At 41.8% G+C, this 18,039-nt stretch overlaps 1 protein-coding gene across 3 annotated transcripts in view; it reads left to right on the top strand.

The window, feature by feature from the left end:
* Hmgxb3 (HMG-box containing 3) overlaps positions 1-18,039 on the top strand; it is a 46,404-nt gene that overhangs the window by 6,877 nt on the left and 21,488 nt on the right. The window contains exons 4-10 of one of the 3 annotated variants that reach the window (XM_055622553.1): positions 1,928-2,425; positions 3,927-4,025; positions 11,262-11,393; positions 13,816-13,962; positions 14,059-14,234; positions 16,218-16,390; positions 16,520-16,617. In XM_055622553.1, the coding sequence (XP_055478528.1) occupies positions 1,928-2,425; positions 3,927-4,025; positions 11,262-11,393; positions 13,816-13,962; positions 14,059-14,234; positions 16,218-16,390; positions 16,520-16,617 (1,323 nt within the window). Of the gene's footprint in view, positions 1-1,927; positions 2,426-3,926; positions 4,026-11,261; positions 11,394-13,815; positions 14,235-16,217; positions 16,391-16,519; positions 16,618-18,039 lie in introns of all 3 variants that reach the window. The other 2 variants (XM_055622554.1, XM_055622552.1) reach the window with 2 other exon arrangements.

Raw genomic sequence — 18,039 nt, 5'->3', positions numbered from 1 at the left:
GTTCCAGGTGAACTCCCCCCCCCCCCGACCTTTTTTTAATCTGTGAGGTCACTAGCCACACATGTCATATGTAGACATGTAGGCAAAACACTCATAAAACTGAATAGATAAAATATATAATGTAAATCAATTATCTGAGTTCTTGGGACTTTCTGATAAGTGTTACTCTTTAGTAGATTAAAAATCCAGTGCTGGTGGTGGAGAGATGGCTCAGCAGTTAAGGAACACTTGACTGTTCCAGTGGAGAATTCAGGTGTGGTTCCCAGCACCCAAATGGCAACTTACATCCATCTGTAACTGAGTTTTCAGGGGATGCCCTTTTCTGACCTCTTAGACACCAAGCATACATGCAGAACACATGCATGCCTTCATACCTACAGAACATTCATACACATAAAATAATTAACGCTAAAGAACTTTTTTTTTTTTTTAATCTAATACCATGTAAGAAGAAAATGACAGTTAATGAGCACCTGGAGTGCACTGAGACTTGGCGAGGCTTTTTGTGCTTAGTTTGTCTTCTAGATTGTCTGTCCTGCAGAGGAGTGTTCATCTTGAGTCCTTGGCAGACTGTCGTCTTTGTGGCCTTAAGGACTCCTGCTAAATGCAGGACCTGTGGCGCCTGTGTTACTCCTTAAAGTCTATATAGTTTTTTTTTTTCCGGCTAGTCCTGTTTTCTTCAGTCAAGACCATTCTGTTTATTTGCCACCATTTTATCTCATTGCCCTAATGTGTCTTCTTCTGAGGGTGCTTTGAAAACTCCATCTTCCTTTCTCTAGTAATAGTTTCATAAAGGCCTTCGTCCCGCCCACCTTCACATTTCCTCCGAGTGCTGCCTTTGAGCCCATTGACTTTTCCCTTTTGATTGCTCTAAAGACACTCTTGTAATTGATTTTAGTGTGCCTTTAAAAGGTGCTTTGAAATTTTTTTTTTTTTTTTGTATTAAACTTGGGTTTTTAGTTAACCATTCACTTTGTTCTGTTTCTTTTACTGGGTGACTTTTAGTTTTAATTTGAAAAAAAAAAAAAAAATCAAACACCAGTTTCCCTTTTGGGCACTGATCTGCTATGCAAGGCTGGTTCTGATCTTGATCTTTAAAAAACTGGTCTGGGGGTTAGTTTTTTATTTCTTACAAATTTTGTATCTTGGATGCTTAGCCTCATAAATTTTGGCCTTGATTTCCTGGCGTATTAACTGGTAATTCTAATAGTGTTACTTTAGATCAAGTTAAGTTACAGGTTTCAGTGCATTTCTGAATGTTAAGATACCATGTTTCTTCTCCTTCACATATTCAGCACCTTTCAGATAGCTCCTCACCAGACAGAATTTCTCTCACAACACTTTCTTAGCTTGGTAACCTAATCATCCTTCTAAGTCTGGAGAAATCACTGAGGTCAGAATCCTGATGTGCCTTATTGAGTGAATGGTCTGATAATCTAGTGTTACTGGGTTTGGTATTTAAATTGTTTGTTACTTTGTAACTCAAAAGTATCAACACTTAAAAGGAACTCACAAATTGCCAGGTTCTTTTTATTAAACAACAAAAGCCTAGGTTGTTGCTGAGGTTTCATGAGGGAATAGCTTTGTTCAAGTCTACGCAAACCATCTGATGTTCTAGCTCACAGTTTTAGATGCCAGAGTTTAATGCCACAGATGTAGGGCATTTACCCTGGATACATAGGCCCCCAGCTCAATGCCTAACACTGCAGAAAGATCTAACAGCAGAGTCTAATCCATTTTAAAGTTTCTTGAGCAAGTAAAGTATGTTGATTCGAATAAAGATGATGATGTTGTTGACAGAGGCTGATCTTTTCTGAATTAGGTCAGGCAGTAGAGTCCTGCAGACAAAAAAGACCTAATACAAATGACTCATGAGCCCTTTGTCCATTCATCTCTGCTATTTCCCTCTTGCCTTCCATATTCTTAGAACTCTAAGCTGTCTGCACTGACTGCTGTGGTTCCAGACATCCCAGGTTTCCGAAAGATTCTTCCCCGATCGGATTACATCATTATTCCCAAGAGCACCCTGCAGGAAGACAGGAGTTGCCCTCAGCTAGAGCTATGTGTGGCTCAGAACCAGATGTCCCCTAAAGGATCTACTGTCGTGTCTAACGCTTCCCCAGATGTAGTAGCCAGCCATGCAGGCATGGCAGAGCAGTGCCTGGCTGTGGAGGCCCTGGCTGAGGAGGTGGGAGCCCTTTCCCAGCCAGCTGCTGTACAGGAGATTGCCACCTCAGAGATCCTCAGCCACGATGTGCTCCTGGAGGAGGCGTCCTTGGAGGTAGGAGAGAGCCACCAGCCTTACCAGACAAGCCTGGTTATTGAAGAGACTTTAGTAAATGGCTCATCAGACCTCTCCACTGGAAGCCTGGCTGTGCCACACTCCCAGGTTGGGGAGAGCTTGTCAGTGGTAACAGTCGTGAGGGTAAGTGGCTTTACACTAATGTCTTCTGCTTATTTATTATTTATACAGTATTCTGCCTGCATGTACACCTGCATGCAAGAAGGGGGCACCAGATCTCATTATAGATGGTTGTGAGCTATCATGTGGTTGCTGGGAATTAAACTCATGATCTATGGAAGAGCAGCTAGTGCTCTTAACCTCCAAGCCATCTCTCCAGCCCCTTGTCTGGTATTCTTAAGAAAGCACATTGTGGTTTTGAACAGGGTAATGAAGGATACAGGTATGGTACTTTAATGTTTCTGGGCCTTGGACTTGCTCCAGAGTTCTCAGTTTCTCAGGCTAGCTCAGTGAGAGCTTTCCTCATGTAAGATAGTATGTGAGGGACATTAGCAGAGAGCTGGAAAGGGTGTTGAAGCCAAGAAGTTAATGCTATTAGCCAGTCAGGATTTTGTGTCCTGAGGCCTCTTTTTTAAAAAAACACAATGGCAACTTAAATTGTATGTGAGAATTACTGAAAGGAACTCTTGGATATAGATAGGAGTAGGAAGAAAAGTTGTCCTCAAGGACAGGGCTGTGAAACTAGGACCTAAGAAAGAAAGATAAATCTGGGGCCATTGAGATGGCTCAGTGGGTAAAGCAAATAATGATTTACTGTCAAATCTGGAGAACCAAAAACTCCCCACAAGTTGTCCTCCTACCTCCCCAGGCTGTCACATGTATGTTCTTCAGTATACCAAGGGATACTCAGTTGAGGTGAAAGCAAAACTCTCATTGATCCTGGGGGAGCTGCCACAGTTGGTCTAGTTGCCCCTGTGTTTCCCTGGGTAGGATAGAATCCTAGAGAAATAGGAGTCCTCTTCAGGGTAGGAAGGTCAGTGTGTTTTAATATATCCAATGAACTTGGGTAAAAGAGTAGGTACCCCAAACTATCCAGACCCAGTATATCTGTTTTATTACCACCTCAGTGCTGTTTTTGATCATGAAGCATTGTCGCTGCTTAATAGGGTGCTTTTTAAAATATTTATTTTATGTGTTGTATGGGTGTATGCATATATGCCTGTGCCTCTGTGTCTGGGATCCAGAGATCCAGAGAGGGAGTTGAGTCCTCTGCAATTAGAGGTAAGAATGATTTTTGAGCTGCTGTGTGGGTGCCATGAACAAATCCAGGTCCTGCAAGAGCAGCTAGTTCTCTTTACCACTGAGTCATCTCTCTGGTACCCCTTATAAGGATACGTTAATGACATTTGATATTGAGTTTTCTTACCGAGTGTTTACGTGATCTTGGGGGTTCGTGAGCCATTACAGCTCTATTTCTCACCCGTGAAATGATCATAGCGTGTCTTTCTTGGTAGTAGTTTTCTCTTGTTTCTAAGTTACCTTCTTAGTTTGAGGTAACTGTTTATTTTGCTGAGCCTTCTGGATGAGCACATTGTCTGAGTTCTGAGCCTCTGTAGTCTTCTAGTATTGTGTGTGACCTTGGGTGTTTTGCATACTGTTTAACTGTCCTCTCCATTGCCCACAGGACTCCAGTGAAAACAGCCCCACTGCTCCCACCACTCAGTTCATCATGCTGCCTCTGCCTGCTTACTCGGTTGTGGAAAACCCTTCCTCCATCAAACTGGTCAGTGATGGGGAATTAGGGCTCCATAGCATTCTTTTCTATTAAGTAGTTTTTCGAGGTCTTGCAGCCTTAGGATTTAGGAGCCAGCAGTGGTCTTTGGGGATTCCATGGACCACATGTTGATGGTCGGGAGCCTCGTACGTTCAGGTCCAAGGTACTGGGAACTCCCTCGAGTATACAGACTTACTGAAATACCCTGGGGTCAGTTCCATGACTGTAGCAAATTCTTAGAAGCATAATGATTTCGGAACACGATGGAGCCATTGATCTAGCTAAGCATTGTCATTGCACAGACAATAAAACAGCCCAAGAGGATCCTCGAGGATGTAAACAAGCCAGAACTTGGCTTCTTGATTCAGTTGATCTATTTTCATCATATACTCCAACTTCTGGGCTGAGATGTATTCCTAAATACTTCATAATTTTTATTTGTTTGTTTGCTTGCTTGTTTTGTTTTGTTTTGTTTTGTTTTGTTTTGTTTTTAAGACAGGGTTTCTCTATGTAGCCTTGGCTGTCCTAAACTCGCTTTGTAGACCAGGCTGGCCTTGAAATCACAGAGATCTGCCTGCCTCTGCTTCCCTAATTAGTGCTGTGATCACAGGCGAGTGCCAGTGTTCTGGCTTACTTTATGGTTTTTTATGCTGTTATAAATGATATTCTGAAAGTAACTGTTCAGTCCCTGTTAGTGTGCAGTAAAGAAGGGGGTTGTTTTAGAAATTTGTTTTATGATACTAATGTTTGCTGGCATGTGTTTCTGTACTGAAAGTGGGCAGGTGCCTGTGGAGGCCAGGGGAGAGAGAGTATTGTTTGTATCTCTTGGAAATAGAGTTATAGATGGTTAAGCCACTATATGGGTGCTGCGGCTCAAACCCAGGTCCTCTGGAAGAACAGCGGATGCTCTTAACTGCTGAGCCATCTCTCCAGCCCATAAAGTAGATTCTTCACATAGCATTTGTGTTCCACAAGTTTACTAAACTCACCAGTTTTAGTAGCTTGTATATAGATTCAGTGGGATTTTCTACGTATGCAGTCCTGTTGCCTGTGAGTCAGGTTCCAGTTTTAGTTTAGTTTTTTTTGTTTGTGTTTTTGTTTTCTTTGCAGTGCTGGACGTTAAACATGTTTTAGGCACATCCTGTGTGGTTGGAGCTGCATTCCCAGCCCTTGTCCCTTGTTATTATATACTGCATTAATCCAGGTTCTCTGAGGTAGTACTCAAAAGTGCCGAGGACGGATACCTGTATCTTGATCTACACCTTAGGGAAAAAGGATTCAGTCCTTACCATTACATATGATATTAGTAACAGTATTGTTTTATACTTGTCCTTTATCATATTTAGGAAATTTCCTTCTGTTTCTGATTTGCTGGGAGTTTTTAATTAAAGGTTTATGTTGGATTTGTCAAATGTTTTTGTGTGTTTGTAAAGATGGTGTGGGTTTTCTTTTCTAGTTAGTTGAAGTGGTAAGATTTCTTTTGGGTTAATTTTAGATTTATTGTGTTTTGAGACAAGGTCTCACTGGCTAACCCTAGCTGGCCTGGAACTTTGTAGATTAGGCTGGCCTGAACTCACAGAGATCCACCTGCCTCTGCCTCTCAAGTGCTGCATTTAAAGGTGTGGGCCAGCACACACAGCTGAAGTGGTAGATTTTATTGTTTATTAGATGCTAATGCTAACCTGGCATATATGGGGTAAGCTCAATTGTAGTCATCTGTTCACCTCTTACATATTTAATGTTGATGTGTTAAAATTTTGTTCAGAATTTTTGTGCCTTAACTTCCTCAGGGAATGGTCTCTAATTCTTGTCTGCTTTTCCTGGTGTTCTCACTATGGTGATGCTTGCCTCATAAAGTGAGTTGGGAAGTGTAATATTTTCTGGAACAGTTGCTGTTAGAGCCACATTATTTCTTCCAGAATTATTTGAGAGAATAACCAGTCATATCGTAGAAGAACTTTCTTTGTGGACTGCAACTTAATTATAAGTCTTAATTTTAAAAGGCAGAAGTAGATTACTTATTTACTTACTTGGGCTGTTTTGAGACAAGGTCTCATTGTAGCTCAGGCTGGCCTGGAGTTAACAGCAGTTCTGCCTCAGCCTTGAAAGTGCTAGGATTATAGGTATGAGTCATAGTGTCCTAACGTTTCATGACTTTTTATTGTTGTTGGTGGTGGTAGTGGTGGTTTTGCATCAGTTTTTGGTATTTTGTCTGGTTGAAAAAAATCTGATTCACTTAGGTTGTTAATTTTATTTATTTATTTATTCATTCATTCATTCATTCATTCATTCATTCATTCAGACAAGGTTTCTGTCTATAGCGAAGACTGCTCCAGAACTCACCCAGTTGGTCTTGAACACTGTCCTATCTCAGTGTCATAGCTGCTAGGATTCCAAGTCTGAGCTACTATGTTCTGGCTTTAGCTTGTCAATTTTATTGGCATGGAGATGTTTATAAAATGCCTTTGTTGCCCTCTTTTAAAAAATAATGGTAAAATATACATAACAAGAGGCTAGAGAGGCAGCTCAGTGGTTAGCTCACTACAGGGGTCCTGAGTGCCATTCCCAACACATATGTTGGGTTTATAACCCCAACTCCAGGGAGATCCTGAATCCTTGTGAACTCACTGTTTTATTACCCAAAATGTGGTCTGTCTTGATAAATGTATATTTGAAAATAAAGTGTATTCTACTATTTAGGGAAATGTTATATTCCTATTAGATTAGGTCAGGTTGATTGAGAATATCGTTCAACTCTTCCTTATCTGTGCTGATCTTTGGTCTGTGTCGTGTCCTCTACTGAGAGAAGGCATCCAACTAGCACTGTGGATGTTTCTGTTTCTTCTTAAAGCCCTGTTAGTCTTACTTAACTCTCTTAATTACATAAACATTAGAATTGTTACGTCATTTGCATAAACTGGCCCTGTCACAATCACATTTAAATCATAACATTCTACCCGAGCCCTCAGAAGACCATCTAACAATGCAAAATTCATTTAGTTTGTCTCCAAGAGTCTTAACCACAAGTCGAGGGTCTACTCTAAGAACTCAAGGCAGTCTCTTAACCTTGGGCCCTTGTAAAAGCTACTGCATGTCCAGAAGCTGGGTTTGTGTCAGCAGCATCATGGCTCCAGCAGGCTTAGGCAGGCCGACCTGTCTAGCTCTGTGGCCTGCAGAACATGTGGCCTTTTCTTAGGAAGTGCCTGTCTGTGCCAGAAGTCTTCAGCAGATATCCCACAATCCTAGCATCTCCAACATCCTGAGGTCTCCACTGCAGCTCAGTCTTCACCTTCCCTGCCTCTCACAGGAGTTTCTGGACACCTTGAAGGTATTCTGGTCTTGCTACATATTATCTGACCTCAGAGGCATTCTGGAATCTTTGTGCAGGCCGCATGGTCCTATAACTCTTAGATTTTGCATGTCTATAAAACCGTGAGACAGTGCTGGTAAGTTCTCTTGCTCACTCAAGATGTAGTCCTGCCTACATACATAAAAACTTCAGTGGCTCTATGTGCCTTGGAGCTAAACCTGGGAAAACTTGTCCAGGTGATTGATTGTTTTTGAGTAGGGAACTTCCTCAGTACCTCTCTCAGTTCAGACTATCTTCTGAATTTGTGTTTTGAAGAGTTTGGAGCATTTGAGGTGGGGGTCTTGCCTTCAGGGCATCTTGGCTATATACCAGTATAGAGCTAAAGGTTTCTCTCTGACATTTATAGCTGCTTTCTCCTGCCTTGCTCACTTCCTTTCCAATTGTGTATTCTTCATATCTTTGCACCCCCTCGCTATAGTTCTGAATGAGAGCCATGGGCAGTGACTACGCCACCGCCTGAATGCTATGCTTCTCTGCTAAAGAAGGAGCCCATTACCTTAGATTCAGCCTTACTCCGGTTACCACGACCCAGGCAGAATGCAGATGTATTTTCTGAATCCAATACAGTGGGCCTCCAGCCCACTTCCCAATGGAGTGCTTGGTCTTCTCTGAAGCCTGATGAGCCAGGCCATCTCTGTTTGCATTTCTGTTGGTGTACTGTTCTTCTGAACTTCCACCAGAACTGTTCAATGAGCGCTGCTTGCTGGACTCTAGGGCTTCCTTCCCGCCCTGCCCCCAACATAAACCAGGCCTAAAGGCCTATAAACCATATGTTCATGTCTTCAAGGAATGGCTCTATTCCTGCCTGGTACCAAAATCTGTGTTAGGCAGGGTTCTATACATGTATTGTAAGAGGGGATTTATTAGATTAGCTGATATGATAGGGGCTGGAAAATCCTACAGTGGATATCTTTGTGCTGAAAAAGCAGAGACCCTGGTAGTTGTTCATTACAAAAAGCTGGAGACACCTCACCAGTTAGGCACTGAAGGTGTAGAGTGCCCTTAGAAAATCTAGCTGTCAGGCCCACATTGACAGGCTAAAGAAACCTTCAGTGGAGGACTCCAGCAGCAGCGAGAGACACACTCACTCAAAGGCAAGTAGACATAAAATACTTTTTCTCTAGACCCCTTTATATCTGAGCTGCCATTTGGAAGGTCTCACCCACTTTGAGGGTAGATCTTACCCCCTCTATTAATCCTCTCTGGAAACTTCCCTCCCTTATAGACATACCTAGAGGTATATCTCTTAGGGGTTCTATGTTCTATGAAGTTAATGATCAAAGCTGGCCATCATAGTCTGTTAATTGTTGTATTTGTCTGATCAGTTCTATTCAGCTTCCTTTGATTTTTTTTTTTTTTTAAGATTTATTTATTATGTATACAGTGTTCTGTCTGCATGTGTACCTGAACACCAGAAGAGGGCACCAGATCTCATTAGAGATGGTTGTGAACCACCATGTATTTGCTGGGAATTGAACTCAGGACCTCTGGAAGAGCAAGCAGTGCTTTTAACCTCTGAGCCATCTCTCTAGCCCCCGCTTCCTTTGATTTTAATTGAATTTTTATGACTCTTATTTTCTTCCTCCCTCCAACTCCTTACTCACCTTATCCCTCCTTTGCCCTTTGAGATCTCTGTCTTACTTTGAAGCCCAGACTAGCCTTAAATTCCCAATCCTTTGGCTTCATTTTTCTCTCCATTTAATAATCGGTTGGTTATTAAGTTTGTTTTGGTTATTTTAGTAGTTTGTTTAGAGTTAATAGAATACATTTTTTCAACTTAACCCCAGTCTGACTTTCAATAGCTTTTGCTATAGATAATCTATATATTCTTTGATGTTTGCTGTTTTGAGATGAGGTCTTAACTGTGTTGCCCAGGCTGATCTGAAACTCACGGACTCAAATGATCCTCCGGCTCCCACTTTACAAGTAGCTGGGAATATAAATAAGTGGCACTGTGCTGCCCAGTATATCCTTAGATAAGAAAGTGTGTTGTTACAGTGTGTGTATGACCACATATACGCAAGGTGTACATGGAGACGGAAGGTTGATGTCAACGTGTCTTTCTGTCTCTTTCCACCTTACTTGCTGGAACTGAGCTTATCTCACTGGGTTGGACCCACTTGGAGCTCCTTGGTTTGCTGGGCTCAGTGGCAGGCAGGCCTTCATCTTCTCCCAGCACTGAGATTACAGGCACACTCTGTTTTGCACTGGTACTAGGATCCTCATGTTTGTGTGGCAAGCACTGTCCCCACTACGCCATCTCCCAGCCCAGAAAGTTGCAACATCTTGAAATAGAACCTTTCATTGAAGCTTGATTAATGGAGACATTGGTTCTTTTTCTGGAGACCTTATCTTCCTGGAAGTGGCTGTTCTATCCACAGCCAGGCTCTTCTACAAAAGTGTTCTATGACACTTTTTTATATTTTCGGACTGAAACAGCCTTAAACATGAGCATTTTTGTCTAGTGGTTTTGTTCCTTCAGGCTGCTGTTGAGTGTTCCATGATTACGATAACTATTTCTAAGACTGACTTCCTCGCATTTTTATTCTGCTTTCTGTGGGCATTCAGTGTGAAGAGTCTGTATTGGTATTGGGCAATGGTCTGGGAAAAGATGAGAGAGGTTTTCTGTACTAATTATAGTAGTCTCAGAACTGTAAAATCCTTTACAGTTTACTGTGCTTTTTTTTTTTTTTTTTTTTTTTTTTTATTCTTGACATGGCATACTTCTGTGACATGACAAGGATGTGGTGTTCCAGAGAAGACTGCTCCTAGGTCATTCAGTGTATCAATGGCAAAGCTGGAACCTACAGCTTGGTGTCTTTCCTTGGTGCCACTCCATTTGGCATTCATTCTTGACATGCTGCCACAGTGATGGGCAGCTTTTCCTTCTGCCTCTGGCAGTTAGCTAGTGGCAGGTTAGTGTTTGCTCAAAAGGAATTGTTGGTTTTGGCCAGGCTAGAGAAGTCAGGGATTACCAGTTTAATAAATATATTTTACGTCTAGCATTTATTTACAAATAGATCTAATAAGTAGTTTTGTTTCTAACCGACATGCAGTGATCCAGTTTAGAGGTTTTCCCAGAGGCTGACTGTGGAATAACAGATGACCCAGCGTCTATTCTTAGATTATCTTCATTTGTTTTTAGAGTCATAGTTCTCATTTTGTATATCTGAACTATAGATACTAGGATCTCTAATTTTTAAGTAACAGGAATAAAGATAAAGCAGTTTTTGAAGTCTATAGAGCCAGAAGATACAACTAGATTCACAGAAGCAGAATTGGACCAAGAATGAGGGTGTTCTGAGTTCTAGGTCTAGCTCTGCTCTTCAGAGATGGTCTATGTATTCCTGGCTGTCCTAGAACTCAACATGTAGACCAGGCTGGCTTTGAAGTTAGAGATCTGCCTACCTCTACTTCCCAAGTACTAGGATTAAAGTGTGTGTGTCCAGAAGAGGGTGTCAGATCCTCTGGAACTGGAGTTAAAGACAGTTGTGATCCACCAAATGGGTGCTGGGAATTGAACCTGGGTCCTCTGGAAGAGTAGTCAGTACTCTTAACCACTGAGCCATCTCTCCAGTCCCACTATGCTACATGATACAAAACATTTAAAAAGTATTAGCTACAATAGCAATAATACCCACCTACTGCATTGCTGGGAGGATTAAATGAGATTCTGATACAATGTTGAGCACTGAGTGCTACCATGTTCAGTAGCAGCCACCATGCTGGTGACTCTGTAACTCTGGTGAGTTTGTACCAAACGAGGGTTATAAGTGACCTTTTTGTGGTGTCCACTTGATATTCTAATAGGCAGCAGAGGCTTGGGGTGGATTCCTGTTAACTCTTGTTTTGTTTTGTTTTGTTTTGTTTTACAGACCACAACATACACCCGCCGGGGCCATGGGACATGCACAAGCCCAGGTTGTTCCTTTACCTATGTCACCAGGCACAAACCACCTAAGTGCCCTACTTGTGGTAACTTCCTAGGAGGGAAGTGGATCCCAAAGGTAAGGCTCGTTTCCATTGCCCTTGGGAACAGATGGTTTTCTGTTTTCTGTTGTTCTTAAGTGAATGCCGACTTACTTTGAATCTTTTTAATATGTATATGGTGTGCATGGGCGTGTGTGTGTGCGCACGCACAAGTCCATGCATGCAGTGTCACATATGGAGGTCAGAAGACAACAATGGCTGTTAGCCATTGCTTTTCACTTGTTTCAGACAGGATCTCTTTCGTTGTTCACTGCTGCATATGTCAGGATAAGCCATTCCTCAAGCTTATAGGAATTCTTGTGTCTTCAACCCTCATCTGTCCATAGGAGCACTAGGTGCGAGTCACTGCGCCTGGCTTATGTGGATGCTGGGCTTAAAACCTCAGGTCCTCACGGCTTGTGCTCAGGTGTTTTGTCCACTGGGGCTACCTCTCCAGCCACTTTGCTAAATTCCCACAGCTAGTTATGCAGCACCTTTTCCACTAAAACATACTTTCCCAGGTATTATTTGTCCTCTTATTTAGCTGCAGAATCTAGGATTTCTTTTGGATTATATTTTTTTGAGTCAGGCATAAACTATTTCTGATAGTAAGGAAATGATTGGTCTTTTCTTACATCGTCCCTGGGATCAGACTGGCTTAAGTTAGCCCAAGAAATATATGCAACAGTTCCCAGTGAGGTAGTTGGAAAAGAAAAGCTAGTGAGTAAGGCTCTGTAACTCGAGGCTTTGTTTCTGTGTGCTCATTCTGACAGAGGTTAGTGAGCTGCTTGTATTCACTTCCTTCTTAAAGCAACATCTAAAAACTTCAGGTTGAGTCAGTGACAAATATGAGATTATCTGGAAGAGTTTTTGAGCAGTCACTTTAATTATCATTCTCCACAAGGAGTTTTAAATAGCCTGTTGGTAGGCAGTACAGGGCTCAAAGTTTGCATCATAAGAGGTGTGTTTAGGCTGTTGGTTTTAGGTTGGCTTTTCCTTGTCCTGCACTGGATAAGCTCTGCAGTTTAATTGGTACTTTACTTTCATGTTTGCTCCTCCAGAGCTCATCTGTGTTAGAATCAGAATGCTTTGTTATAGAACCCCTAAGAGCCATCTGAAAGATCGTCTTTTACTGTCTCTAGCCAGGAAAAGGACACCACCCAGATGGCTTTAGAAGTTTGAAGGGATGTGGTTGAAATTTTAATGGCATTAGCAACAGATACTGTACTTCATACAGCACCTAGGTCAGCCCTGAACAGTGCAGACTTGGACCACCCAGAGTGCTATCTTATTTCTGTTGGATTTTTAAATATACAACTCAATGTTTTTCAGAACTGAAGTCAAGAGACCTGAAGTGCCCAATGTCCAAAGTCAAATAGAATCCAGAGACAGTCAGGACTGGAACTGAGTCTCTGGCCACCAGCCAAGGACTTTTGTAGGGGCCATGGTTTCTCTTTCTAATCTCATATGGGGTTGGTAACTCATGGTTTTAACCCTGCTCACATCTCCTACCAGCAAGAGTCTAGCACACCTTTTGGAGAACCCAGTCCTGTCGTTTATATGAGGAAATAATTCAGATAAAGCCTGCCCAGATCACACACGTAATTAGGACTGAAACCCAGCTTTAGTTTTCCCTTAGTTAATATATAGTACCTTTCATGAAACCTAACCCAGAGACAACCACTATTTTTTTAAAAATTAATGTCCATATTTGTGTAAGTGTGTGTTTGTATATTATTGCTGTTATTTCCACAGCGGTGCTCACTGAATAAAGCTAAGGCACCGAGGACTTTAAAAGTCGATCTAATAGGTAGGAATGGCATCACATGCCTTTAATGTCATCATTCTGGAGGTAAAGACAGGCTGATCTCTTAAGAGTTTAAAGACAGTCTGGTGCATGGGTCTGATTAGCAAGTGTTAGGCTGGCTAGGGCTACATAGTGAGACCCTGTCTTAACTTCTAACATAATTAATGTGTATGAAATAATTTGACTTTCTGAAGAGTGATTTAATGTGTAAGTCATTCATATTGACTCACCTGAAGGAATCTAGGACTAAAGGTTTTCTCCAAGGGAATGAAAACAATGTGAACTTAAGCACGTTGGGATGAACTGAGTTTAATGGAAAGACCACCAAGGTAACCCACTTGGTACTACAAGATGTCAGCTTCTTTCTAGATGGGGAGAAATGGGCATGAAACAGTCAGGGCCAATACCCCATAAAAAGAGGCTTGTCAAGAAGGAATTTTTACATTAACTTCCAACTAAGGTGTCCAACACTCTAGTAAGAAGACGCTGGAGCAGAAGCCTTTTATACTTGCAATCTTGACTCTTCTCTGTGGACTCAATTTCCTTGTTTATTACCCATGTATTTTTTAAAAGAGGATCAAATGAGAGCATATTTGTGAATGTCATTATGAGCCATAAAATGCCTTATGTGTATAAGTTTTTTCCCTCTCTAGGAAAAGCCAGCCAAAGTCAAAGTGGAATTGGCTTCGGGTGTCTCCTCTAAAGGTTCTGTGATTAAAAGAAGTCAGCAGCCTGTCATCACTGAGCAAAACCCCTCTAAGGAAAATGCCTCAAAACTGACTCTGGAGAACTCAGAAGCTGTAAGCCAGCTCTTAAATGTAGCTCCTCCAAGAGAAGTGGGTGAGGACAATGAATGGGAGGAAGTGATTGTCTCCGATGCTCATGTTTTGGTCAAGGAAGTTCCTGGGAATCATGGTACATCAGTAACTAAGACGTCGATTGTCAAGAGTGGTATACAGGCTGAAGTCTCCCTGGGGACAACTGAGAATGACAGTCCTGGACCAGACCTGCCACCATCAGCAGACGGGACCAGCACCTCCAGTTCACTCTCAGCCCATAAAAAATCTCCAGGGTATGTCATTGTCATTATATATCATTGGGGCTGTGTTTATAGAACAGCAGCAAAGCAAGAGCCCCGTGTTTGCTTTGTCAAATATCCTTATAGTAGTCCCGAGTGAGGCAGCAGAGATTCTAAAACTGTGGCCTAGAGACATGACATGATTTACCTTTCACCTTACATTCTAACATCCATACATGCTGTTACATTCCTTGCACATATTTTCTTGTCAGTCTTCGTGAAACAGTAGTTAGGATCTTGTTGGTACAGGTTGTGGGTAGAGTTCTAAAAACAAAAACAACAAAACAAAACCAAAAAAAGACGTGTTACTAATCCTGAACATGGGATTAGAAGGAGGGGACTTATCTTGACACCTTATGCAAAGAGTATTCAGCTGTTGGTAAGACTCAGTTTGGTCCTTGCTGGCTCTGGCTTCTGTTTGACCTTTGGCATAGTCACTCAGTGTCTTTTGACTGGTTCTGAAAAACCTTGAGTTGGAAAGAATGTGATTATGAAGACTAAGGGAGATTGCTTGTGAAGCATTCAGGCTGTACCTTACAAATAGGAAGGCCGTACCTGTGGGCTTTTTCTCCTTCTTGCCTTTTTAGAGGCTTAACTGGCTTCTGCGTTAGTGTCCCAGAACCTGCCATGCTCTTGTAACAGTAGTTCTCAGCTGGAACAGCTTTGCCCACAGGGGATGTTTTGGCATTGTTGGGAGGTATCGGTCGTCACACCTGGGGAGAGGTTTACTGCTAGTATCTAAGCGGGGAAGGACTACTAAATACCCCACAGTACACAGGACAGCCTCCCAGGGGAATTGGCCTCTGTGAAATATCACTAGTTCTGCATTTGGTTTCTATTGTGATTTGTAAGTTTTTGTTGAATGACTAGGAAATAATGTTCACATAGCTCAAGTTTTAAAAGTATAAGAGATAAATATATTTTTAAGCACAAACAGGTATATGTTGTATGTATTTACTACTTTTCTATTCTTATGTGCATGGGTGTTTTGCCTGCATGTATGTCTGTGAACCATGTGTACCTGGTACCCAGGGATATCAGAAGAGTGTATCATGTCTTTGGAACTGGATTTACTGACAGTTGTGAGCCACCATGTGGGTGCTGAGGATAGAACCTGAGTCCTCTGCAAAAGCAGCAAATGCTCTTAATCACTGAATCACTTCAGCCCCCTTTCCCACTTTTCTATTCAAATACTAACATAGTGGGTATATTTCTAAGTCCACCCGCTCTATTTCCCTTAAAATAATATGCTTTGGAGAAAGTTTAGTATACTAAAGCCTAAAGCTGTGAGCTTTTGACTGGTATTTGGGACATAAGTTACTTTATGAGCTGATTATTGAGGCCATCCATGATTCAGCCCTTGAGATTCACACTGGCACTGCAAAGATTAAGAATAGGCAAGGTTTATTAGCCAGAGTGTCTGCTGCCCTCATGTGGGAGCTTGGTAGACTTCAAGTAGCACTTGTTTTAATAGAGGCCAATTTGATTGTAACTTTAATGCCTGTTGCTTTTATATACTGTTCTATACTTCTATATCATTCATTCATTCATTTATCTATCTATCTATCTATCTATCTATCTATCTATCTATTTATTTATTTGGTCTTTTTGAGGCAGTTTTATATAGCCTTACCTAGCCCTGTACTCACTGTGTAGCTGAGGATGACTTGAACCCCTGATCTTCCTTAAAGGATTATAGAGGTACACTGCAGCACTTGTTTAATTGTGTCTTTGTGATTACTTCTATAGATACTTACTTCCCCATTTTATGTTTAAAAATTTTAGGTTAAAAGGGATGAAATTACTTGTCTAGAGCCCTGCAGATTTTAAAGTCTAAATTTAAATTCAATTTGTCTAAAGCTGCTGACTTAATCATTGTAATAACCTCTAAAAAAGCATGTGGAGTATCACACTGTGGTTGCTTTCATTTGTCCAAGCTTTCCAGCTTTCCTTCATGGTTATTTTTTCCTCCTCTAGAGTTGACCTCTTCACCACTGGACCCAAAGCCCCAGAGCTTAAAGGCAGAGCACGAGGCAAGCCCTCCTTACTGGCTGCTGCAAGACCTATGAGAGCCATACTGCCAGCCCCAACGAGTGTTGGACGGGGCAGCAGCATGGGGCTTCCCAGGGCCAGACAGGCTTTCCCCCTGGGTAAGAGCTAGTTCAGACCTGGGAGGAGGGGCTGTCTGATGGTAAGGAGCCAGGAATGGTGGTGGGGAAGGAGAGAGCTGGGGAAGTAGAATGGCTTTAAGTCACCAGGTTGCCTTGTGGTTCTCTCAGATAAGACTCCCTCTGTGGGGACTTGTGGGCTGAAGCCAAGCACGCTGAAACAGCTGGGTCAACCCATCCAACAGCCGCCTAGCACTGGTGAAGTAAAGGTAAGACCAATCCCAAGAGGACCGCTGTGTGGACCTCTGCTCAGTGTGTTTAATGTTTCAGCGTCTTAGGGCATAGGCAAAAGGCAGACACCAGTTTCTACAGTGATAGGCCTCCAGGAGCATATTAATAAGAATTGAAATCTCATTTTATAAAGTGAATGCGTGCTTTTAAGACTTTTCTTTAGATAACCTATATGTTTTAAAATAGACAAAAATAAAAGCAATGTAATGAGCAGCTATAAAATCTTTACCCAGAATCACCAATTAACATGTGATCCAGTGCCAGCAAGCTCGCTCTGCAGGTAAAGGCACTTGCTATTAAACCTGAAGACTTGAATTCAGTCCCCAGGACCCACATGATAGAAGGAGGGCACCATCTCCTGAATGTTGTTCTCCAGCCTCTCCATGCATGCTCCTGCCGTGTGCACACAAGATAAATAGGTGTAATTTTTAAAGACTATCATTTATGTATATGTAGGTTTGTACGAGTGGGGGTGCTCTAGGAAGCCAGAGGCTTACCGGCAGTTGTAAGCTGCCTCATGTGGGGTCTTTGAAACCCAACTGTGTCCTCATTAGGAGCAGCACATGCTCTTAACCACTGAGCCATATATCCAGCCCCCATCCCAAAATGTAATTAATAACAAGTTTTAATTATATGTGCCCCATTTGCTGTCTCTGTGCACATAGCTTATTCCGTAATGCTTCCTTGTATATTTCTTAAGGATTCTTAAGGCTGTTCTTTTGCTAAATGTTAGTGTTCTGTGTTAGACTTCATATTCCAGTTTCGTCTTTTACCTACGCATGTTCCCCATTCCATATAGGATCTAATCTAGGATCATGATGTTGCTTTGATTTTTACGGCTGTTTAGCTTCCTTTTAAAAGAGATGCCCGGTTATTACAGAAAATTCAGCTGCACATGTGGCACACAGTAATCCCAGGACTTCGCAGCCTGAGGTAGGAGGGTTGAAAGCTCAAGGCTATCCAGAACTACATAGTGACTTAGAGCCAGTTGGGTACATAGCAAGAGCCTGTCTCAAAAAAAAAAAAAAAAAAAAAAAAAAGGAAGAAAGTAGAAATGGTAGTGGGGAGTGAATGAGACATTCTGTTATTATGAAATTATCAAAGAATAAATGAAAAAAATAGGGAAGAAAAGTACAGAAATTTTTAGATAAAGAAAGAAGAAAATAAATTCTGTCATGACCCTCACCTTAGAACCAACTTGAAAATCTAGTAGGCTGAATTTCAGTGTTAAGTCTTTTTCTTTAAAAAAGGGGGGGGGTGCTGTTGTTGTTTTTTTTTTATGTTTATGGGTGTTTTGCCTGCAAGTGTCCATGCACCACATGGGTGCCTTTTGTGGGTGGAGGCCAGAAGACACTGGAGTTACAACGGGAACTTCCATGTGAATGCGGGGAATTGAACCT

Source organism: Psammomys obesus, unplaced genomic scaffold (genome assembly GCF_907164565.1).
Source record: "Psammomys obesus unplaced genomic scaffold, mPsaObe1.curated_primary_1811, whole genome shotgun sequence".
Taxonomy (NCBI): Eukaryota; Metazoa; Chordata; class Mammalia; order Rodentia; family Muridae; genus Psammomys; species Psammomys obesus.
This window is presented reverse-complemented; position numbering and strand designations above follow the sequence as displayed.